This window comes from Diabrotica undecimpunctata, chromosome 1 (assembly GCF_040954645.1).
Source record: "Diabrotica undecimpunctata isolate CICGRU chromosome 1, icDiaUnde3, whole genome shotgun sequence".
Classification (NCBI taxonomy): domain Eukaryota; kingdom Metazoa; phylum Arthropoda; class Insecta; order Coleoptera; family Chrysomelidae; genus Diabrotica; species Diabrotica undecimpunctata.
In genome coordinates this window covers 104,709,285-104,736,547 of record NC_092803.1, presented here as the reverse complement: position 1 = coordinate 104,736,547, position 27,263 = coordinate 104,709,285, and the positions used below count along the sequence as shown (strand labels likewise).

Sequence of the window (27,263 nt, the reverse complement as noted above, 5' to 3'; positions counted from 1 at the left end):
TACATTCCCGGCGAAATTGTTGAACAGCATTGATTTTTTTATTTACGAAAATGTGCAAGAAACATATAACATTTTAATTTTAAATATGCATTTTGTTGCTGAAGATTTGCAATGATACATATACTCACTGCTTTTAATCTAGTTCATATAATAAATTGTACTCACAATTTTACTACAAGATTTGCGGTAAATTTTTTCACCATCAAGGCACAGTATAGAATAAGATGCAATTAATATACAAATGTTACTCAGCATATTTAAACTTAGGGCAACAAATTAAACAATAGCCATTAACAATATGTTTTCTCGTTTTCCTTATTGATGGAATAAAATTCTTAATGACCTTTTAACGACAGGAACTATCTAAAATTGTCATTTAGGCAAAAGGTATTTAATTAGTTTATGAATAAAATAAAGATAAACAAAAGTTTTAAATAAACATTTGTACTAAAAATCATAAATTATGAGCAAACAAAACAAAAAAAATTATTAAATATCTCTATCCTGAGCAACATACTTCCAATTTGTTCTGGCTATTCCTTTTATGTCATCCACCTAGCTCATCTTTGGTCTTTCTCTTGGTCGTCTACCTTTGTAAGATCTCCAATGTTGTATTGTAGCGTTCCAACGTTGATTATTTTGTTTAGCAGGTTGACCTGCAGAGCTCTATTTGAGTTTGACAATTTTTGTTGTGATTTCCTTGACATTTTTTTAATCTTTCCCAGTCTTACTCTTTTTATCTGACAGTTATGTACCTAACATTACTCGTTTCATTGCCTTTTTTGTTGTGGTTAGTTTAATTATATTTTTTTGGTTAAGTTTCAGGTTTGACATCCATATATCATGATAGAAAAGATGCACTGGTTAAACATTTTGCTTCTTAAGTATTTAGGTATGTTGCGGTTCTTAAGTATCCCACCATAAATTCTGTCCATGTCAGTCTTGCTCTTTTAGTGATTTCAGCCATTTGGTTACCTTCGGCAAGTTTCAGAATTTGGCGTAGGTAGATATATTCCTGGGCTTGTTCTACCTCACTTAAATTTCTGTGGCGTTATGGTAAAAGTTGATATGTCTAAATTGGTATGTGTTGGCAAATTCTAAAAACAACTTGTCCTGTTAATATTCAATCGTTGCACTCGAATATGTACACCAAATGGTATTAGACAAAAATATATGAACAGCATTATATAAAGTTTATACTTACAAACAAAATTTATTACATAGTAGGGGGGAAATAGAAGGGGGACAAACTTATCAACTTTTGCCATCTTTTTTTTAATTTGAAAAAACAACTTGTAAGGTTAATATTCAATCGTTGCACTCGAATATGTAAACCAAATGGTATTAGATAAAAATATATGGACAGCGTTATGTACATTTTATACTTTCAAATACAATTTATTACATAGGAGACGGAAAATCAGAGAGGGGAAAACATATCAACTTTTGCCATCTTTTTTTATTTTGGTCTTCTTCTTCTTGTATCACTCCTATCGGAGATTGAAAATCATCAAGGCTATCCTGACCTTATTTACAGTTGACCTAAAGAGTTCATTAGTAGTACAGACAAACCACTCTCTCAAATTACGCAACCATGACATTCTTCTACGGCCCGGATTCCGTTTTCCTTCTATTTTTCCTTGCATTATATTTTGAAGTAATGCGTATTTATGTCCTCTCATCAGGTGATCCAAATATTCGAGTTTTCTTCGTTTGATCGTTGACAAAATGTTTGGGTCTTTTCCTATCCTGCGCATTACTTCAAAGTTTGTAACTCTTTCAACCCAAGGTTGTCTTCAGCATTCGACGGTAGCACCACATCTCGAAACTTTCAATATTTTTTATATTGTTCTGTTTGATAGTCCAGGCCTCTACACCGTATAATAGCGTGTTAAATACGTAGCCCCTTAGCATTCTTAATCGAAGAGGAATGCTTATATCTCTGTTGCAGAAGAATTTCCTCATCTTTATGAAAGTGGCCCTGGCAATTTCGATACGTCTTTTTATTTCATTGTTTTGGTCTCCAATTTCGTTTATTGAAGTACCCAAGTATTTGTAACTTGATACTTTTTCAATTTGAATGCCGTTTATACTAATATGTGCTGGTTGCGTTATGTTCTTACTGAAGACCACATACTTGGTTTTTTTTTGATATTGATCATCATCATCATCAGTGGTGCTACCGCTCTAGTTGAGCCTTGACCTTCCCCAGTCTATTTCGCCAGTCGTTTCTGTTCATCGCCAACCGTTGCCAATTTGCCGCACCGATTTTCCTTGCGTCCTCGTCCACACCGTCCCTCCATCTCAGTCGTGGTCTGCCTCTACTCCTATTTCCCACTGGGACCGATAATAGAGTTCGTCTGGGTGGGTAATTTTCATTTGCTCTTGACACATGTCCAGCCCATCTAAGCCTACCTATTTTTATGAAGGATATTACATCTCTACCATTAACTATTTTTTTATACTTCTCGTACAATTCGAAATTATATCGCCTTCTCCAAATACCATTCTCACAGAATGCGCCCATTATTCTTTTTAGTATCTTCCTTTCGAAGACGAGCAGAAGATTTGCGTCTGTTTTGGAGATGGTCCATGTTTCTGACCCATATGTCAGCACTGGTAGGATGAGTGTTCTATATATTATTAGTTTGGTTTTCTGGCTTAAATTTCTGTTTTTTAGCTGCTTGCTTAGTCCAAAATAACATTTGTTTGCTAGCAGTACCCTCCGTTTTACTTCTTCAGATGTGTCATTATCGTTTGTTATGAGAGAACCCAAATATGTAAACTTATTTACTACCTCAAAATTATATTGGTCTATACTGAAGTTTTCTTCGGCGTTTCTAGCTCTATCTCTGTTATTTGGAATAGATGCTAACATTTTGGTTTTTTCCTCGTTTATTTTAAGGCCCATATTTTGTGCGGCTGTCAAGAAGGTGGAAGTCATCTCTTTAAGTCCTCGTGTAGTACGTGCGATCAAATCCAGATCGTCAGCGTAAGCCATAATCTGCGTTGATTTATTAAAGATTGTTCCCCTATTGTGTAACTCGGCATCTCTTATAGTCTTTTCTAACGCTATATTAAAGAGAAGGCACGCCAGCGCGTCTCCCTGCCGTAACCCTACATATGTTTTGATATTGATACTTATGCCATAATTGTTGCAGGCAAGTACATACTGTACAGTCGCAAGTTATTGCGACTAGTACAGTGTCGTCTGCGTATCGAATATTATTTACAACCTCTCCATTGATTACGATTCCTTCGTTTGCTTGCAAAAGGGTTTCCTGGCAGATGCTTTCACTATAGACATTAAATAGCAGCGGTGACAAAATGCATTCCTGTCGTACTCCTCTACGTATTTCTATTGCTTGTGATATCTCATTTTCTATTTTGATGTTAGCTTTCTGATTTCAGCATAGATTGAGAATTATTTACAGATCTTTATTATTTATGTCCTTTCTTTCAAGAATGTCTCTTAGCTTATCATGGCGTACTCTGTCAAACGCTTTTTCAAAATCGATAAAACATGCATGTACTTCCTGATTAACGTCTAGGCATCTTTGTGTAAGATCATTCAAACCGAAGAGAGCTTCTCGAGTACCTAATCCCTTTCTGAACCCCATCTGTGTATCACTAATATCTGAATCCAACTTTTGATAACTTTTGTGGATGACTTTTAGAAATATCTTTAGTAGATGGCTCATTAAAGATATTGTTCGATGTTCTGAACATCCTTTTGCATTGTATTTCCTTGGCAGTATAGCGAATATAGACAACAGTCATTCTTGATGTATAATACCAGTTTTGTATATTGTGTTAAATAAGTGCAATATTGAGTCAATATTCAAGAGCTTTAGCAATTCAGTAGAAACCTCATCAGATCCATTTGCCTTTCCAGTTTTGGAATTTCTAAGTGCCGCTTCTACTTCACATTTTAGGATTTCAGGTCCTGTTTCACCATTTACCTGAACAATGTTATTTCTGTTGTCCTCAAACAATTCTCTTATGTGTTCACTCCATCTATTAATTTTTTCTGTTAAATCTATAATAATCTTTCCGTCTTTGTTCTCAAGCAAACTTATTTGATGTCTTCTTTGAGTTCCTATAATTTCTTTTACTTTTTTATGTGCATTGAATGTATATTTTCTTTTATAGTTTTCCATTTCTACACATTGTTCTTCAATCCATAATTCTTTGGCCTTCTTTATTCTTTGCTTTATGTTTTTATCAACCTCTCTGTATTTTTGTGTATTATTCTTCATTTTACGTATTTTATCCATTAGTTCTAGTATGTCTGGTGTCATCCATACCTTGTGTTTCTTTGCAGATCTGGTTAGGTATTTCTTTCCCGTAGTTCTTATTGTAGTGTTTATATACTTAAGTTTTTTAGTATATAAACACTACAATATTCGTCTCTCAAGAGTAAGAGACGAATACCTATACACCTTAAGTTTTGCCGACGATCAAGTAGTCATCGCACAAGATGAAGAAGATCTCAGCTTTATGCTCAGAAAACTAGAAGAAGAATATAAAAACAACGGAATGGAAATAAACTTAGAGAAAACAGAATACCTAACAACAGAAAACAAGGATATGAGAAACCTAGAGATAGACGAGGGAAGACAAATAAATGGAACAGATAAATTCAAGTATTTAGGAACCATAATATCGAACCAGGGAACAACAGAAGAAGATATAAACAACAGACTGAGACAAACAAGAAACTGTATAAGACAACTAAACTCAGTGTTGTGGGATAAGAACATTACGATAAAGACAAAAAAGAGAATATATAACACCCTGACAAGAAGTATCCTGACATATGGGTCCGAAAACTGGACAATAAACAAGAGAAATAGAGGTAGAATAAGAGCAGTAGAAATGGAGTTCCTGAGGAGAAGCTGTAGACTTACAAAAAGAGACAGAATTGAAAACGCAGAGATTAAGCGGAGAATGGGAGTGCAATCAGACATAATCGACTATATAGAGGAGAAGAGACTATCCTGGTACGGCCACGTCAGAAGAGCGGACAGAGGACGCTGGATAAACAAAATCACAGAATGGAGCCCGATTGGAAGAAGAAAGAGAGGAAGACCCCGAAGGTCATTCAGAGATGAAATCGACGAGGCTATGGAGAAAAGAACCCTACGAGATGGAGACTGGAATGACAGGGAAAATTGGAGAAAACGGTTGAGTGAAGGAAGACAGTGAAAACTGTGGAAATCCTTAGTAGTAGTACACTACAATAAGAACTAGGGAAAAGAAACATCCTTTCCTTTGGTAGGACATATTACAATAAAACATTCTTATAGTGTATTTTTATGTATGAGAGAGTAATAAAACAATAAATTATGTATGCAAATCCCTAAACTGTTGATACGGGTGACTCAATGAAAAACAGATATTTGTCAACAAGTTTAGAGAAGTATATAGGAAAACAATTTTAAATTGAGTATAACCACCAGGTATAAAGGTTGGAGCAGAATAGAATACAATAGTTGTGAGGGTTACTAATCCCTAAATAAGGTTGCCAGTGTCGGAGTGATGGAGGTTAACAGGTACTAATGAATTTGCAAGAAATGTAAGATGTTTATTTTATTGGTTATATATAACCAATAAAAGTTTAATAAGTACCTACCTATTTGCAAAATAAAGTTTAATTCTTTAGATAAAATAAAACGTTTTATTTTATCTATTTGCAAAATAAAGTTTAATTCTTTGCCTATTTGCAAAATAAAGTTTAATTCTTTAGATAAAATAAAACGTTTTATTTTATCTGAAATGAGTGCATTCCACGAAGTAAGGGTTTCAACAATCAAACATTTAATTCTTTAATTCCAGGAATCTACGACAGTAATTGACTAGATAATTACCTTCTAAACTTATTCCACAGAAAATGTGATAGTGGGTTTTTCCATTTTGTATATAGGAAGGTCCAAGTGGCGTATTCAAAATTCTTAACAGTTCACTAAAAGTAGGTACTTCAGTTGCAAGGTGCAGTTTATTGTGTATACTAGTGTTATGGAAAATTTGGAAGTGCCGTGTAAACGCCGAAAAATTGGTCCTCTAACAGTTAATGAAAAAACATTAATATTTAATTGTTTTAAATCATTTACAGACAAACGTTTATGTGAAAGTGTTGATGAGACCGTTGAGTTAGTTAGCAGTACACTTGGTGTTGGGAAATCTACGATTTACAGAGTTATTAAAGAAGAGAAATGTGGTAGTTTTCAAATGCCACGTAATGCTCCAGGGAAACCAAAATTTCAAATAGAATATCATTTTAAAGAAGGACTTCGACGGAAAGTGCATGAATTCTTCTTTAGACAACAATTTCCAACATTGGATAAAGTTCTTGTCTCAGTTCGAGATGATAAGGATTACCCAGAAATGAGTCGAAGTACGTTATGGAAACTTTTAAAAGAAATAGGCTTCCGCTGGAAAAAGAATCCCAGAAAGTCTATTTTATTAGAAAGAAGCGATATTGTCATATGGAGAAGACATTTTCTAAGAACCATAAAGGAAATGAGAAACCAAAAAAGAAAAATATTTTATCTTGATGAAACATGGATCAACGAGGGTCATACACCAAATAAATTTTGGCAGACGGTTTTGTTGAAGGTGGTTTATTAACTTTGGAATCAACTCGTACCGGTGACTACCATGAAGACATGAACGCTGATGTCTTTCAAGAATGGTTCGAACAAATGATAGATCTTCTTCCTAAGAACTGTGTAATAGTAATGGATAATGCAAGTTATCACTCCAGACTTATAGAAGGACTGCCCACAACCAAGTGGTTAAAAAAAGACTTGCAGAATTGGCTGAGTTCAAAAAATATTACGTACCATCCCGGATCTATAAGAAAGGAACTTTATTCGTTGTGTGCCCTTCATAACGAAAAATTTAAAAAATACGAAATTGATGAAATTGTCAAAAATCGTGGAATGACAGTACTTAGATCCCCACCATATCATTGTGAATTAAACCCGATTGAACTGGTATGGGCACAGATAAAGAGTGAAGTTTCAAGAAAAAATACCACTTTTAAAATTCATGATGTTAAACAGTTGTTTTTGGAGGCCGTAAATAATGTAAAACCTGAAAACTGGGAAAAGGCAGTAAATCACACTATTAAAGAAGAGGAAAAAATGTGGAAGCTGGACAATATTACTGATAAAATGATCGAGCCAGTTATTATAAATCATGGTTCTGAAAGTTCATCTTCTGAATCTGATTTGGATTTGTAACAAGTAGCTGTAAGTTTTATATTAATATTTTTATTCATCTATTTAACATACCTTAGACGATTTTAAAAACTCTTTTTCTCTTTTGTAATTTTTAAAAATTAAAAAAAATGTGAATTTTTTAAAACCCTTTTTAATGTAGGCCAGTCAGTTCTAATATAGTGTGTTATAAAAGAGGTCACTTTTGTTTACATACACATAACACTTTATAACACTGAAATAATTCATTTATTTTTTACAATTATTCAAAGTAATTTTTCAATTTTAAGCACGCCCATGGAGTGGTCGGAGCTACCAGTTAAAATTATGCTAATTACTCTCTCGTTCATAAAAATAAACTATAGGTTCTTTCTCTTTGGACAAGTTTTTCTCTAGATCTGCAAATTTAAATTGCAAGCTTTCATTTAATTTTTGCAAGTTATCTAACTGTAGTTGGAGCTGATTGACTCTATCCGTAGCGTAAATCTTCTGCATTTCCGTCTATTTCCATGACGTGTACAAGATTTGTTCATTCTGGGACCTTGCAGAATTTTCCTGAAAGAGGGTACTATTTTGTTGTATTAAGAGTACCTCGTTGGATGTTTGTGGACTAGCATTTTGTTGGATCATTTTAGGGAGAACCAATAATCATAGCAGTCACTAGGTGCCCTTCATTATTTCTAACCAAGCGCCCGGACTATAAACAATTTAAAAGTAATTTGCATTTATCTTACCAGTTTTTGTCACTTACCTATTTTCGACTTAATTATCAAATGATAATTAGCAGACACGGAAATACAAAACCTTTATGATACGAGGTTTAATGAATACTCAAAATGAATAATGAAAATTTTATTTAAACCAAGAATTTTTGTGTATATGCATACATATATATATATATATATATATATATATATATATATATATATATAATATATATTATTGTGATATTTAAAGTCTTGGTGCGCCAAGCAATAATTAGCTAATTAATTTTTTTGATTAATTAAAATTATTTAAATGATATGATTATGACTCTATCACAATTTTTAATTCTTTTATCTCAGGGTTAAATTCGTGCTTCAATATCTATGCTATTACATGTGAAAGGTAAGGTCCAAAGAATACCGGAATAGTAAAAAACACATATGATCTAACACTATATATTGAAATAAAAATAATGAAATAATTCACACTCAAAAGTTTTCAATAAACAAATCTCATATAATGATTCTCAAAATTTTGTTCTACGTACGTGAACAATCAAAATTAATGGTACAAACAATATTAATTGAAATCTCAAAATCCCAAACTATTCTAACTCTCCTAATCAAAATATTTATATCCTTTCTAAATTAAGTGTAAAAATTGTGTTATCAATAAAAGAAAAAAAAAACTGCAGAAAACAAAAATATCTCTCTGATGATGAGTGGTCCAAATCCTTGTTCCTTGTAGACTATATTATCTCCTCTCAACCGCTCCCTATGTAATCAGCAATCTTACAACAGATTGTTGCAAGTATATCGTCCTTAATGATCTCCTTCAAAAGCACAAATCATTCAAATTATGATAGCCTTTCTCCTCTCGATAAACTGAATCTCTCGTTGGCCCGAGTGAAAAATGACTCTTGGAATATCTTCTCTTTACGATAAACTGAATCTCTCGTTGGCCTGAACAGTGACTCTTGGAATATAAGTAGAAAAATATGACTTACAATATTTTGCTGCTTCAGCTTCTGTCAGATACACTAACTCCACAAAAACTCACTAACATTCAACACTACTGCTTGCTACTTCTCGGGAACCGCCAGAGAACAATCACTGTTCGTCTTACAGACTTGGAAAACCAACTGATTATCTTTTCTCTCTCCTAAATCTAGCTAAACTTTCATTCCTACATACCTATCCCACCTTTTTCAATCTCCGCCAATCAAAACTCGTCACAATTCCCCCATTTTTTCATTTCGATAACAAACAAATTTTTACCTATAATTATAAAATTTCCTAAAACTTATTTACAAATAATATTTTTCTATAATTCTTAAAAACTAACAAAAACCTCTTTCTAAAATCTCTTCTATTGTCTTTAATCACTGCATTAATGTATTTGGAAAACCCGGTTCAATTGTCTTTGGATTTCACTTAAAATTATGCGGGTCACTCAAGTATAACAAAGAAATAATTTATGCATAGCTTACATTTTGTTTAGTACAGGTAATCCAAGAATTTAATAACTTTCCTTCTTCGAAATGTTTGTTGGTTATTATCCTACTTATCTGAAATATTTTAATGTTTTTGAACTTTGAAATATTTTAATCAACCCAATATTTTTCTCGATTTTACATATCATAACAAATCCCCGCCATTTGATCTGCCGAAAACTCTTTGTTAAATTTTAAAATGACAAAAGTTTTCCAGGATCAAATTATTTCACTATAATATTAAAACCTATTCATGATATTGATAGATGTCGTGAATGTTAAAAATACCCCGTATATTTCCTGTCTCTATGTGCGCTAATTCATAACTATTTACCCCATCTTCCGTATTGACCCTATATGGACCTTCAAATATCGGCATCAATTTAGCACAAATACCATTTTGTAAATTCGACACCCTCAGTGCCTTCACTAAGACTTTATCTCCTTTCTGGAATTTGATCGGCCTTCTTCTTCGGGTTCTCTCTTGTCTTTGGAGATATTTCTCTCCACTTCGTCTCAATCTTCTTTGAACCAACTCGATCACTTCTTCGTATTGTCTGGGGGCGGTGTCTTCCCACGGTCTTGTAGGCATTGTTCCTTTCATTATATATAAAGGCGTCTCTTTGGTAACCGTATTTGGAGCACAATTCAAATAGGTCTCGATCTCAAACACTTTTCTGTCCCAATGTCGATGATGTTCTTCCGCGGCAATTCGTAGGAATTTTGTGACTTCTTGTATAAAACGCTCCGATGGGTTGCTCTGTGGATGACGGATGCTTATAAATTTTGTATCGATGCCCCTCTCTCTTAATTCCCTTTTAAAACGTTCGTTCCTAAAATATGTCGCATTGTCCAATAAAATATTGTCTGGTCTTCCCACCGTTTCTATAAAATTGTCTATCTTCCTAAGTATTTCAATTCCTTTTGTGGTTCTGCATGCGTACAATTTAACATATTTTGAGAAAAGATCCACCATAACTAATATGTGTTTATTCCTTTGAGTTGTTGGTATCAAATCGCTCAACATATTAATAGCAACAATATCCAGTTTCTTCCGAGCTACGACGTTTTTTGTGACGTTTTCATTTTTAAAGTTCCTACTTTTACACTTTTGGCATGTCACACAATTTCGAGTCACCTCTTTGGCTATTGTATAGTCCTGTCGACAAATGTAGTTCTCCCTGAACATAAGCCACACCTTTCTACTTCCAATATGTCCGTTGTCACAGTGTAACTTTAAAAAAACTTCTTTTGCCATTTGCTCCGTGATTACATAGAGTTCTTTACCATCGACCCTCTTAAAATATAGGTTATTTTCTTGTTCAGCCCTTTGCTTTTCTCTTTCATTCAATTCTTCCTGATTTTCCCTGATTTTGGCCAAAGAAAATAAGCCTGCTTCTTCTCTCATTATGTTCATGCCTACGTGGAGAGTTTTGTGATCCTCTTTACGGAATTGTTCATCTCTCGTCAACGCATCAGCCAAAATATTGTCCGTTCCTTTGATATATTTAAATTCAAAATCATATTCTTGGAGTAAAAGGGAATTCTATTATTTACCAACCTATTTTTCATTATGTGTACCAACGCTGCATGGTCCGTTTCAATGGTGAATCTTGCCCCAAGTAGGTAAAAACGTAATTTGTTTACACAAAATAACACACTGGCAAACTCTAATTCAGTAACGCTGTATTTTCTCTCATACGTTTTGGTTACACGGGAAACAAAACATATTGGCACCTCTATATCGTCTTGTATCTGTGATAACACCCCTGCAAATTTTTTTATGGAAGCATCGGTCCTGAGAATGAAAGGTTGCTCATATCTTGGGTGGTGCACTCTTACAGCTGTGGAAAACGCTCCTTTTAAATTTTTGAAAGCGATTTCTTGTTCAGTTCCCCATTTCCATCTGACATTTTTCTTAAGTAATGCTATTAGCGGTATTTCTTTTGTACTGAGGTCTGGTATCAGCTTTTTGAAATAGTTTACCATTCCTAAAAATCCCCGCAAAGTTTTTAAATTGGTTGGCCTAGGGTAGTTGTTTATGACTTCGATTCTATCTTCTGCAAGACTAATCCCTTTTGTGTCTAATTTGAATCCTAAATACAATACCTCTTTTTGGAAAAACTGACACTTTTGAATATTTAATTTTAATCCGGCTTGATCAAGTTCTTCGAGAACAGTATGAATATGTCGTAGATGGCTTGTTATATCCGGTGAGAAAATTAATAAATCATCTATGTAATGTACAACAAATTCTCCATGCCTATTTAAAATTGTGTGTAATGCGCGAACCAAAGCAGCGCATGCACTTTGTAGTCCAAATGGTACTACCCTAAATCGGTACACCACTCCGTCGATAGAAAAAGCGGTATAATTTCGACACTTTTCTGCCAAAGGTATTAACCAAAAACTGTGTTTCAAATCGATTTTGGAGAAAATGTGTGATCCTGTGATTCGTCCAAAAATGGCTTCTATGTTCAAAGGCGCTTCGTATTGCGCGATTGTGTGCGAATTAATGTTTCTTGCATCTAAACATAATCGCAAATCACCATTTGATTTTTTTACGCATACTATCGGGTTGATATATGGAGAGTCACATCTTTCGATCACCTTGTCTTTGATCATATTTTCAATTTCCTGTCCGACGCTTTGCCTGTATTTATACGGGATTGGATATGTTTTCGATTTAAAATTTTCTAAGTTTTTAACTTTAAAAGAATGTTCATAATTTTTAGCCACTCGGCTTTCTTCATTAATAAGATCTCCATAATTTTCTAAAATCTTCTCTATTTCCTTCTCCATGTTTTCTTCACATATTATTTTTCTTTCATCCTCAGTTTGTTCACATGTGTTCACTGTCCGTATTACTTCTTCACAAAATTCTGGATTCTCGTCCATAATTGCCATTTCTTCTCTGTCCTCTTCCGTTATTTCTTCTTCTATTTTTTCTTTATGTTTAATTTCTATCTGGTATTCCGAGCACCATGTTTCGGCTCCTTCCATTTTTCTGCTTATAACTTCCTTTTTTTCCTGCTTTCTTTTCGAACTCTTCTTCTTTTTTTTTATTCTCTTTTCCTCTTCGGATTGATTTTTTTCTTGAGCTTTCGATTTATCCTCTACCGTCATATTGATTTCTTTATGTTTTTCTTGTCCATTTATCCTTCCAGAATTTGTTTTCCTATCTGTTTGCTTTTCTTCTCCTGTGTTGTCTGGTTCTGCTCTGATTTCCAGTTTATTTTCCGAAAAATTTATGGTGATATCTTTTTTCCTCAATTCATCAATTCCCGCTATCATATCATGATTTAAATCTTCAATCACCACACATTTCATAATATGGAATTTGTTTCCCACTCTTATCTGTACTCCCAAACCTTCGTTTACTGTCGTCAAATTTTTATTGTTTGCACCCACTAAATCAACCCTAGGAATCTTATACATAAATCTGTCCAAATTTAATTCTTTTACTAGTTTTTTATTGATTATCGATATCTCCGAGCCAGAATCAATCACAATTTTAATCGCTTTATGTTTTATAAATGCGTCTAAAAATATTAGATTAGAATTAGAAATTTGTCTTTCGTTTCCTATTGCTACATGATTCATCTCCCTTCTATTTTGTTGTTGGAAGCTCTGGTTATTTCTATCGTCCCTTTGTTCGTTAGTATTCCTATTCGGAGGATTTTGTGCATCTCTATTCCTGTTGTGATTTTCATTTGTTCTATTTTGTGTATCATTCCGGTTATCGTAATTTTGTTGTCTATTGTAATTATTGTAATTTCTCGGCCTATATTTGTTTGTTGATCTGGGATGTCGGTTTCTCTGGTCATAATTTGATGAATACCTTCTTTCCGGTCCATTATATTGGTCATGTTGTCTTCTATTTCTCATTTCTTTTCTTTTCGCTTCTTTTAATTGAAGGAATTGGCACAAACTATCAATATCTTGATAGTTTCTCAAAATCACGTGATCTTCCAACGTTTCCTCAAAATGTCTGCTGATCATTTCTACCAGCTGTTCGGTAGAATATTTGTATTCTAGATAATTTGAATTGTTATATATCTGCAAAGCAAATCTTTCTTCAGATATTCCCATTTTTTCGTGATATTTTCCATTCTGTAGCTCTTGGTTGATTTCTCTCTGTTTATTTTTCCCCCAGAAATAGTTGAGAAATTTATTTTCAAAATCTGTCCAATTTTCAAACTCATCTTCCTTGCTTTCATACCATAACGCTGCTCCTTCTTTCAAATGGTTTCTAATTGTTTCTTTGCAATCGTCAAAATATCTAATATGTTGTAATTTGGTTTTCAAATTTTTAACAAACTGTACTGGGTGTGTTTTCCGAATATCCCCGCCAAATTGTATTTTCGCCTCGCTTGTTCCATGGATGATAACTTCTTTTCTCTCTACCCCTCTTAGTTCAATTTCTGCCATTTGTTTTTCATTTTGCTTTAATCTTCTTTCTACTTCCTTCCTGTCTTCTTGTAGCGCCATTTCAAATTTTTCTTCTTACTGTTCTTATTCCTTTTTCTGTACAGTCTTACTATCTTTCATTTTAGTTTCTATTTCTTCTCTCTGCATCTCTAGTTTCCTCTCTGTTTCTTCTCTGACTTTTTCTAAACAGACTTTTACCTCATTTTCATATTTGTCCAAACGCTTTTCCATTTTTCTATCATTTTCTTCTAATTTTTGTTCATAGTTTTCCAAACGCTGCTCTATATTTCTATTATTTAGTTCTATTGCTTGCCTTGTTTCCCGTTGGTTTTCTTCCATTGTTTGTTTTGTTTCTGCCATTGTTTGCTTTGTTTCATCCATTTTTTGTGACTGGAGTTGCATTAGTTGTAATATTTTATCTATTCCTGATAGTTCTTTTCTCTCCTCAACTATTGTCACATTTCCTTCATTATCCGATACTTCTTCCAAAATTGTTTCATCTTCTCTGTTATCCTCCTTCCTTTCCTGCATTTTACTTTGTCTCCTTGTGACAGACATGTTGTTACTTTTTGTTATTGTTTTTGTCCCCGCCAAATGTGAAATTTTACAACACTCTATATGTTTCAGAACACGACAATATTTCTCCCGAAATGTATTAAGTTTTCACGACAAATATCAAATATGCAATCAGTAAAATTCAAATAATTCAAAATAAATATCAAATGTACGATTGGTAAAGAAAATAAAATCAAATAATTCAATAGCAGTAAATATCCACTAACTACGATCAATCAATAAATCAAATTTATATTCCCTGGAAAAATTGTCAAAATACTTTCAAATTCAAATTCCCTCAATGTTATATGTTTTTATCTCTGGATCACCTGTACTTATTCCAGATCTCTTTCCCTTCCTTCAAATGTAAAGCTGCGATATTTTCAAGCCCCACGTTGGGCGCCAGTTATTGTGATATTTAAAGTCTTGGTGCGCCAAGCAATAATTAGCTAATTAATTTTTTTGATTAATTAAAATTATTTAAATGATATGATTATGACTCTATCACAATTTTTAATTCTTTTATCTCAGGGTTAAATTCGTGCTTCAATATCTATGCTGTTACATGTGAAAGGTAAGGTCCAAAGAATACCGGAATAGTAAAAAACACATATGATCTAACACTATATATTGAAATAAAAATAATGAAATAATTCACACTCAAAAGTTTTCAATAAACAAATCTCATATAATGATTCTCAAAATTTTGTTCTACGTACGTGAACAATCAAAATTAATGGTACAAACAATATTAATTGAAATCTCAAAATCCCAAACTATTCTAACTCTCCTAATCAAAATATTTATATCCTTTCTAAATTAAGTGTAAAAATTGTGTTATCAATAAAAGAAAAAAAAACTGCAGAAAACAAAAATATCTCTCTGATGATGAGTGGTCCAAATCCTTGTTCCTTGTAGACTATATTATCTCCTCTCAACCGCTCCCTATGTAATCAGCAATCTTACAACAGATTGTTGCAAGTATATCGTCCTTAATGATCTCCTTCAAAAGCACAAATCATTCAAATTATGATAGCCTTTCTCCTCTCGATAAACTGAATTTCTCGTTGGCCCGAGTGAAAAATGACTCTTGGAATATCTTCTCTTTACGATAAACTGAATCTCTCGTTGGCCTGAACAATGACTCTTGGAATATAAGTAGAAAAATATGACTTACAATATTTTGCTGCTTCAGCCTCTGTCAGATACACTAACTCCACAAAAACTCACTAACATTCAACACTACTGCTTGCTACTTCTCGGGAACCGCCAGAGAACAATCACTGTTTGTCTTACAGACTTGGAAAACCAACTGATTATCTTTTCTCTCTCATAAATCTATCTAAACTTTCATTCCTACATACCTATCCCACCTTTTTCAATCTCCGCCAATCAAAACTCGTCACAATTCCCCCATTTTTTCATTTCGATAACAAACAAATTTTTACCTATAATTATAAAATTTCCTAAAACTTATTTACAAATAATATTTTTCTATAATTCTTAAAAACTAACAAAAACCTCTTTCTAAAATCTCTTCTATTGTCTTTAATCACTGCATTAATGTATTTGGAAAACCCGGTTCAATTGTCTTTGGATTTCACTTAAAATTATGCGGGTCACTCAAGTATAACAAAGAAATAATTTATGCATAGCTTACATTTTGTTTAGTACAGGTAATCCAAGAATTTAATAACTTTCCTTCTTCGAAATGTTTGTTGGTTATTATCCTACTTATCTGAAATATTTTAATGTTTTTAAACTTTGAAATATTTTAATCAACCCAATATTTTTCTCGATTTTACATATCATAACAATATATATATATATATATATATATATATATATATATATATATATATATATATATATATATATATATATATATATATATATATATATATATATATATATATATCCTCTAAAATAATGAATATATATATTGAATAATAATAGTTACCGAACTAAACGTTGTGTCTGTTTTATTTTTAATTTGAATTGTGTTTGTTTCCTATATTTTAATTTGTAAACGTAAATTATACAACTAAATATTACATTTCGAAGATAGCTACAATCAACATTATTCCAACAAAAAAATTTTTTTACTTGATGTTATTAAAATAAATCGCACTGCCATTAACCTCAATTAAGTAAGTATATAAACAACAAACTATTATTAAATTGTATTTTACCATGTTTTAAATAATTGTAGCTCTCATCTGATGATGCCAATGAAAATTGGCGAAATATAATGAATTGTTAAACAGAGTACACTTGGCTTTCAATCAGCTGTATACCCAATTAACCTCAACCCCCCCTTTATATATATATATATATATATATATATATATATATATATATATATATATATATATATATATATATATTATTACATAGATATATATAAATATATATATATATATATATATATATATATATATATATATATATATATATACAGATTGAACGAATTTAAAACGGAACATACAATTTAATATATGTCTGTTTGAACTGCATTTGAAATAGTGGACCAATATAAAACTTGGACAAAAATAAATCCATACCCGGTGATAGACATTGTATAAAATATCGTTCAACTATCTGTCTCCTTTAAAGGAAAGAGGAGCTTGCCTAATAGTCGGAGAGATAGAGCCGAAATTTTGAACTGATCAGTAATATGACATTTCTCTATTGGAATATATTCATTGTAACTGGGTTAAGACTTTGTCTTACAGGCGGACGACCCTCGTGGTACAGGGGGTGGCTATACAGGAATGAAGTAGTAATTTTTTTCGGAAAAATTAACGATCGATAATATGGCTGAAAATTTGCCCAGAGTAAGATCTTGGTATAACTAGACGAAATCCTAAAGGGCGGACGCGAGAGTGGATACATAAAGGGTGGCGGACAGGGGTGAAATTGCAATTTTTTGGGGAAAAATTAACGATAAGTAATATGTCCGCCATTTTCATGGCTCATTATTTAGCCCCTAAAAACTCTAAATCCAAAAGAGCGGACAGCGGGGTTGGTACAGAGAGCCATAAAACGGGGTCAAATGTACCACAAAAAATTTCCGTAAATGAAAATTTTCGTAATTTTTTTATGTAAAATCTAATTTGTAGAATCCTTTCGATTTTCTGTCAGTTATACCATGATTTTTTTTCCAAAAATTTTCAAACGATTTTTCCGATAAGAAAAAAAAATTTAGAAAAACTTTAAAAATTTCGTCATTTTTCTCACTCTCATTGATGTCATCACATTCATCATCTTCGTCACTTTCACTTTCAATAATATCACATTCATTATCTGCTTCATTTTCAATCACTACTTCTCGAACTGATTCTGGCATCTGAGGTCCACTAAACCATTTGAATTTATATGTTTCATCTTCAAACTCCCAACCATGTTCTTAAACTATCAATTCTGTTGGTACTTTTTTATGAGCATTTGTCCAAATATTTGAAATATAATGGGCTCGCAGTAGATGTTGGTGTAATTCATCTTGACATGGTGGTAAGCTTGAAGCATCGAAATTTTTTAGTTTTTTTTTAAAAAGGCTCGTTCACATCATGCAACTTATACTGCCGGTTAAATAGTGAAAATCTGACATTGTTTACTTTTCTTTTTGGAATTGTTCTCGTCAGTCCTGTTCCATATAAGTGACATATGAAAGTTTCTAAGGTTTCAAAAACTTCATTACAATCGAAGTCAGTTTCACCAAGTTGGATAAAAGCATCTTGATACTTATTACATTTAGCACATGCGTCTAGAATTATTGATCTAAATGGAACGCGCATGATTATTATTTTAATATTTTAAAATAATAATGATGCAAAATTAATGGCAAAACAGAATTTGTAAAATTATAATTAACTAATGAAAAAAAAAATTCAATCAATTTAAAAGTTAAAAAAAATATTGAAAATAACTACAAAGTAAATTTCAAAACTTAAAAAATTGATAATTCCACTATTAAATTGATTTTTATTAATAATTATTTGTAAAATGTTAAAGGAATTCTACAAATTGAATTTTACCTATTGATAAATAAAAATAATATATTTTGTATTTGATTATTAATGTAATAATAAATCAAATTTTTCTTATATCTGAACAACCATTATTTATGCAATATAAATTTAAAAACCTTTTTATCGTAATAAAAAATTAGTGAAATTACTATTTGTTATACCAAAAATATTTAATAGTTAACATTATAAAATTACTTTAATTTAATAAAATATCAAACATTTATTCAATTAAAATAATTCGTAAAATATTTATATTTAAGAAAAAAATGTGATTTGTAAAGTAAATATGACTTTAGTTTGAAAAAAAAAACATTATCATAATATCATTTTAAACTACAAAATATTCTATAAAAGATTCAGACGATGACGTAGAGATTTATCAAATGTTTTAGAAAAGTTTTTCTAAATTTTTTTCTTATCGGAAAAATCGTTTGAAAATTTTTGGAAAAAAATCATGGTATAAATTACAGAAAATCGAAAGGATTCTACAAATTAGATTTTACCTCAAAAAAAATTACGAAAATTTTCATTTACGGAAATTTTTTTGGAAAATTTTGAGGAAAACTCTACTTGACGCTTCTCAGAATAGTAACAGAAGTGAGAATACAAATTTTCAAATTAATCGGTATAAAAATATCACAATAAAATCAGTTTGAAAATTGTTACCGAGACCTAAAATGCGCTGGCAAGTGGTACATTTGACCCCGTTTTATGGCTCTCTGTACCAACCCAGCTGTCCGCCCTTTTGGATTTAGAGTTCTTAGGGGCTAAATAATGAGCCATGAAAATGGCGGACATATTACTTATCGTTAATTTTTTCCCAAAAAATTGCAATTTCACCCCTGTCCGCCACCCCTTATGTATCCACTCTCGCGTCCGCCCTTTGGGATTTCGTCTAGTTATACCCAGATCTTACTCTGGGCAAATTTTCAGCCATATTATCGATCGTTAATTTTTCCGAAAAAAATTACTACTTTATCCCTGTATAGCCACTCCCTGTACCACGAGGGGCGTCCGCCTGTAAGGCAAAGTCTTAACCCAGTTACAATGAATATATTCCAATAGAAAAATGTCATATTACTGATCAGTTTAAAATTTCGGCTCTATCTCTTGGACTATAAGGAAGCGATAAGTGGTTTGACAGCATAATAACTGCTTGTGTAGTCTAGTTTTTTCAGTGATTCTAGGCAACCTATTTGGGTGGAGTTTTGACTTGTTCTTGAATGAATTCAGAATCCAGCAGCCCGCTGAAGTATTGGATTTTTATAATATAATTATTTGACAACCTTTTGTTGGCCAACCACCTAGAGCGGAGTTGAGCCGAAAAACATTGATTTCGTATGTTCCGTTTTAAATTCGTTCAATCTGTATATATATATATATATATATATATATATATATATATATATATATATATATATATATATATATATATATATATATATATATATATTTATATATATATATATATATATATATATATATATATATATATATATATATTAGAAGTGATTATTTCGACCAAAAAATAATTTATAAATACGTTCAAATTATCGGGTATAGTGGTCTATAATAAAAATCTTTCTTTTTTCTAAATTACTCAATATTTCGCTATTTATTTAAAAGCTTCCTCAGGAGTAAAAGCATTTAAAAGATTTCACAAATAAAAACTGACATTGAAGTATTTGAAATTTTGAATGTCATTCAAAACAAGACATTCAAAATTTCAAATACTTCAATGTCAGTTTTTATTTGCGAAATCTTTTAAATTCTTTTACTTCTGAGGAAGCTTTTAAATAAATAGCGAAATATTGAGTAATTTAGAAAAAAGAAAGATTTTTATTATAGACCACTATACCCGATCATTTGAACGTATTTATATATATATATATATATATATATATATATATATATATATATATATATATATATATATATATATATATATATATTAGAAGTGATTATTTCGACCAAAAAATAATTTATAAATACGTTCAAATTATCAGGTAAAGTGGTCTATAATAAAAATCTTTCTTTTTTCTAAATTACTCAATATTTCGCCATTTATTTAAAAGCTTCCTCAGGAAAATGTGTTTTAAAATGTATTTGTACGCCATTTTTTGTAATGTTCAAATTGTTTTTAGTTTACTCCTGAGGAAGCTTTTAAATAAATGGCGAAATATTGAGTAATTTAGAAAAAAGAAAGATTTTTATTATAGACCACTTTACCCGATAATTTGAACGTATATATATATATATATATATATATATATATATATATATATATATATATATATATATATATATATATATATATATATATATAACATAACATAACACAATATTCATTATATTTTTTAGTTCCGTATACCGAAGTTGACGAAGATTCGGCCCTTGTGGAAATGTTTGGACAAGTGGGGGCATACAAATGCAAGTATATAGTAGCTGTTGGGGCTCTCGCCGGCCTTACTGTTAGCATGTTTGGTTCTATGTTCCCTATGCCTAGAATAATATATGCCATGGCCCAAGATGGACTAATATTTAGGTAAGCAGCTTGTAACGAGTCCGTTACTTCAATAATTCTTTATTCACTTTAAATAAAAATTTTAAATCCATATCCTCTTAATAATTTCCTTAATTCTTAAATTTTAAGTTGGTATTCAACAGAGACACCAAGCGTCTATATTTGCAATCATAGTTTAGCTAACTCAAAACAAGTGCTGATTGCTCACTTCTGCTTCGACGTTCGGTAGAGACACTTGGGTTTAGAGGTAGGGGCCAGAGAAGGCATAAAAGGTTTTTATTTAGAATATTAAAACTTTTTTAAGAAGAAGTTGCAGGAAGTTTTGGTTCGGTTTTTTTTTGTGTCCTGTTGGTTTATAACCACTCTGAGCCGGTAAGTTTATCCAATTATCAATAAAATGAAAATATAAAAACCATCAGCCATTTTTGAGATCCTCCAGTATTGTCATTTTTCATTTGATTCGATATATTTATCTGAAATGTTTCCCATCATTTCATTAAGAAATTCAACATGTAAATCGAAGGTGTTATTGATATAAAATCATATGTATTTTAATTTTACTTCCCGGCCCTAAAAAACATAATTATCTATATTTAAAACAATTTATTATCTATTAAGAGTATCGATAAAAATATTTTGTCGTATACCGTTCATTATATTATAAAATATATTATTATCCATATCATGCTTTTCGTTAAAATTGTCGATATAATTAATCCATTTTACTTAAAATACGGTCAAGCCATACGAAGGTCACATCATTTACAAAATCATTAAGTTTTTGCTTCCACACTTCATAAGTAACCTTTATAAAACCTTTCAAGGTTCATAAACCTTGTTTTTTCCATACTCGGTATCAAGAGTAAGAAAGAACTCTAAAACAAATGTTTTTTTAGCCTACCTCTGGGAGTGAAGCAGAAGTCGAGGGAAGAATGTTTGATTTTGTTTTTTTTGGATGTTTCAAGAAGAATTTTTAAGTTAATACCTGGTCGGAACTACACCTGGTTCCAGAGTTGATTTTTTTTTTTTTTTTTTTTGGACGTGGCTGTTCCCTAGAGGTCCAAATCTGGCCTTGTTATTCTCGGACAATTTGAGAAAGCAGCGAGAAGTATCTTCCTCCTTCAGAATATAAAATCTCGTAAACCTGTATCAAGTTTATTAGTTTTAATCTTTTTTATATTTTTTTTTTACTTTAAATCATACTATTTTAAAATAATAATAAAAAAACCATCAGTTTTTTTTCTAAAATAATATTTAATCATATTTAGGGACTAAGTATGTTGAGGTTTTAAATCCTCCCGTTTAACTCATTTGTACGATTTCTTGTGTACACATTTAATCTGAGAGTTATTTTTTTTTTGATATTTTATTATTATTATATATTTAAACCTTTGGACATCTATCCCTTCAGGATAGTGTCCTTATTACTTGTTAAGACATTTAATTGAAAGCCGAAATACAGAGTTACATCTCTAGTAGGCAAGTAAATTACCTTTTTAGGTATAGTCATTAAATTTGTTCCTATATTTTATTATTTGTAAATTCAGTTTATCAAGGATCAGTTGTGTGTAACCAGGGTATTTTTCTTTGTATATAAGTAACTAGATTAACTGTACATAATTGGTGGTGGGTAGCTATAAAAAAAATTATATTGTATATACTTGGATAGGGATTAAAATTTGTGGTAAATACTAAATATTTTAATTAATACCTGTTTCCCGTTTATTGCAGCAAACAGCTTTACAAGATACCTTGGAAGGTATATGTTAATACTTTCCTGGCGCCCAATCATATCTTAGAGCAACTTCCATAATTTACCACTTTCATTTACTTAATTTCTATTTTTTTTTAAGTATCCTGTCCTTCTTATTCTCACTTTACGGTCTATGTAGGGCATGCAAATTGGCCGAATCCTCTTTTTGAGTGTCAAGTAATCATTCTCCGGCACATTCAGCTAGCCAGCTTTAATTTATTTGTTTTTGTTACATCATCCCGATTTGTTTTTGTTACATTGGCGCCCAACGTTGGGCCTATTCTCAGTTAAGACCGTAACTTATATAGTTATTTTCTTTTCATTGCATAACATTTCTTACTATTTTTGATTCTTTCTTGTTGCTCCTTGTAACTTATGTATTAATTTTCTTTCTTTATTGGATTTACTATTTTAAGGTATACTTGTATTGCTGTAGTTATAGTCATATTTTTTAAACCCTCACCTATTTTGATATCATTGTGTACAGTTGACTAGTTATTTACTATTTTTGTATGATAAAAAATTTAATTATTTAGACATTGCTATTTTTATATATTAGCCAATCTTAGTGTATTTTTGGTATTTAACTGCTGGTTGGCCATATATTTGTTGAAACCACTGTATGTTGCTTTAGGGATTCAACTTTAAATATTTAACTTAACTTTACTTAATTCTTTTTAAACACTTAATTATATATAGATATATATTTTTTGGATAACTTTAGTTCCTTGATTGATTTTGTGGTGTGTTGGTACATATATATTCATATTTTTTTTTAACTTTAGATTATTCTTCGATTGACTTTGTGGCGTGTTAGTACATTATTTCTTTTGTCTATCCTATATATTCATCTATTTTTTTTTGTTTTCATAATGTCTGCATTTAAGGTAGAACATTTGTTAGTGAAGAAATTGGATTACGAGTTAAGGATTAGGGACATCAATATTGATGAGTCTTCCAATGTTGACCTGAAACGCAAAATATTGCGTGGAGCTTTAAGGCAGGAAGAAGGAAACAGGAGTTTCCGACAGATGTCCGCCTCAAATATTCCTTTTGAGGTCCAACAACAGGAGATTGAAGAGACTGTGGATGATTTGGCGAAAAGGATAGCCGATTTTAGAGGGACTGTCCAAGATAGCCTATATTCCAGGCCAATATCACGCCTAGCTCACATCTCAGGTCGTGTGCATTTATTATCTTGTTCAGATAATGCACAACAAATCTTCCAACGCTCTGTCTCTGTCCGAATCCTAAGTCTAGAGGGCGAACTTGATTCTCGAGTGAGTCCAATAGCAACATCAACTCCAATCTCTTCTGTCCAAGCGGCAAATGCATTTCTACAACCCAAACCTGTTCAGGTTCATAAATGGGGCATTACATTTTCTGGTGAAGGTCATTATGACCAGGTTATTTCCTTTTTGGATCGAGTGGAATCTCTTCGTGTATCGAGAGGAGTGAGTGAAGATGATCTCTTCGCAGCGTCTGCAGAATTGTTTTCAGGTGCAGCTTTTACGTGGTTTATGAATAACCGCAATAATTTTTCAAATTGGTCTGATCTAGCTCAGAAACTTAAGTCTGATTTTCTACCTTATTCTTTTTAAGACGACCTTTTAGATCAAATTAAAAATCGTAAACAGAAGCCACACGAGTCTGTTACGATGTTCATTAATAATATTTTAGGTATGTGTAGTCGCCTTGAAACACCTCTGACAGATTCTGCAAAGATTAAGATCATCCTGAAATGTCTATTTCCATTCTATCATCAGCAGTTGGCACTTGTAGAAATCACTAGTATAGCTGATATTACAGAGAAGTGTAAACGTTTAGAAGAAACTTTATCTTGGTCTTCTCACCTTCCATCTACTTCTCGACCTTCTTCTTTTAACTCTTTACGTCACCTAGATACTTCCAAACACCGTTCTTGGCAATCCAAAGGCCATGAACGTAATATTTCCGCATTAAGTTCTGTAGTTTGTTGGAATTGTCGTGAGTCTGGTCATACTTTTTATGATTGCGGTATCCCTCGTACCCGTATTTTCTGCCATGGTTGCGGTAAAGAAAATACTCTCAAACGTAATTGTTTTAAGTGTTCGGGAAACGAACGATCGGAGGTCCGTCCCCTGAGCGTTTCTCCGTCCACACCCCCATCAGGGAGCCAAACCGATCCACCAAACACAGCAACTACTCCAACCACGTCCAACCATTTAAACCCATCTTCCAGTCGAAAAGAAAAAGGGGTTTACACGAAAAAACCAACACACACCACACAAGATCACTCAAAAAAGTAACCTCCCAATCTAAAGCATTTGATTCGCATAGATTATCTTCCCCAAATTTTAGTGTTAAACGTGATAGTAGTAGTGTAGTAGTTCCAGTATGTATACCAGAGTCTACCACAGGTCAGAAGGATTCTTTTATTTATGATTCTTCTTGTTTTCCTATTGCATCCTCTGATTGTGTAGGTAGAGATAATAAGTTTAGTTTGGTACCATTTAAAATTTTTGACCAATCAGATAATGGTTGTTTTGATTTGAATTCATTATTAGTGAAGAAACATAATGATAATAGACCTTATCTTCCTATTAAGATTTTAGGACAATCTTATTTAGCTCTTTTAGATAGTGGCTCAAACATTTCTGTGATAGGTTCACATTCATTAGCTTTATTGAAAAAGGCTGAGATTTCTATTATGCCCATTTCTTCTCTGCAAGTATCTACTGCAGATGGTACAGTTCAGTCTATTACAGGCAAATTTGAAACTGAAATCACAGTAGCAGATTTATGTAAGCAAATTACGTTCTATATTATTCCCTCAGTCCAGAATTCTATAATTTTAGGTATGGATTTCTTAAATGCTTTTAATAGCACACTAAATTGTTCTAATTTTTCTTTTTCTGTTTCTCAATTTAATCTGTCTGTACTTAGTACTATTCAGGACTTTTCGAGTTTATCTAGTCTCGAACAAAGACAATTAGAGAATATGATCTCTAAATTTGTATCTCTTTCATCAAAAGACAAGTTAGGTCGTACCTCCTTAATATCTCATACTATCGAGGTGGGAGATACCACACCTTTTCGACAATATCAGTATCCTATTCCTCAGGCATGGCAAGTTGACTTGAAAAAGGAAATCGATTCCATGTTAGAGTTGAAAATCATTGAACCTTCCACGTCTTCTTACTGTAGTCCGCTGTGGTTAACAAAGAAAAAAGATGGATCTTTTAGGGTCTGCTTCGATGGTCGAAAGTTGAATAGTATTACTTCAATTCGGGATGCTTATCCTATTCCCCGAATAGATGTCATTTTAAGTAAACTTCAGAATGCTAAGTACATTTCTTCTATCGACCTATCTAAAGCTTTTCTTCAAATACCTTTAAGTGAAGAAAGTAAAAAGTATACAGCTTTTGCAGTCAGTGGGAAAGGATTATTCCAGTTTGTCACTATGCCTTTCGGTCTTGTTTCAGCTCCTCAGACAATGTGTCGTTTGATGGATTTAGTCATTGGTCCTCAATTAGAGCCCTATGTTTTTTATTATTTGGATGACATTTTGGTTGTCACTCCTGATTTTTCACTTCATATGGAAATTTTAGATAAGTTGTTTTTACGTCTCAATGAGGCTAACTTGACTATTAATTTAGATAAGTGTCAGTTTTGTCGTCCTAGTCTTAAATTTTTAGGATATGTAGTCGATCGTAAAGGTTTAAGGACAGATCCTGATAAAGTTACAGCCATTAAGGATTTTCCTATACCTAAGACTACCACCCAAGTCCGTAGGATATTGGGAATGTGTGGATATTATCGTCGTTTTGTTCCGTCTTATTCTACTTTGTTGTCCCCCCTTACAGATTTGCTTAAAAATAGGAAAAAAGACCAAACTATTACATGGACTTCAGAAGCCGAAGATGCTTTCCGGCGTATAAAAGAAGCTCTTACTAGTGCTCCTGTCATGACGTATCCGAATTTTAAAGAGCATTTTTACCTCATGACAGATTGTTCCAACACTGCTTCAGGTGGTGTACTATTTCAGATAAAGGATGGTTCGGAACACCCAATAGCTTATACCAGCAAAAAGCTTAATAAAGCACAAAAAATTATTCCACCACAGAAAGAGAACTTCTTGCAATTATTCATGGTCTTGATGCTTTTCGATACTATCTTGAAGGTCGTAAGTTTACTATCATTATAGATCATAGTTCTTTATTATGGTTACATTCTATGAAAAATCCGTCACAGCGTTTGTCCCGTTGGATTTGTAGGCTTTCTGTTTTTGATTATAGTATTGTGCATCGCAAAGCCAATGGTGTTGTGGTTGCAGACGCGTTGTCACGAATGTTCGATATCAATCTTTTAGATCTGTCCACTTTATTTCCAGATAATTGGTATCGAAAGATGATTCATAATGTCACCCAAGAACCTAGTAGATATCCTGATTTCAAGTTGGAAAATAATATCCTTTCTAAACACGTTATCAGTCCTGTCGAATCTTTATCGAATATGTCTGATTGGAAAATAGTAGTCCCAACAGCTAATAGGGATGAAGTGTTGACAA

At 32.1% G+C, this 27,263-nt stretch overlaps 1 protein-coding gene across 1 annotated transcript in view; it reads left to right on the top strand.

Moving 5' to 3' along the window:
- The window catches only part of LOC140451901 (solute carrier family 7 member 14), an 812,989-nt gene that overhangs the window by 718,844 nt on the left and 66,882 nt on the right, over window positions 1-27,263 (top strand). The window contains exon 7 of the mRNA XM_072545857.1: window positions 20,799-20,982. Within this exon, the coding sequence (XP_072401958.1) occupies window positions 20,799-20,982 (184 nt within the window). The remainder of the gene's footprint in view (window positions 1-20,798; window positions 20,983-27,263) is intronic.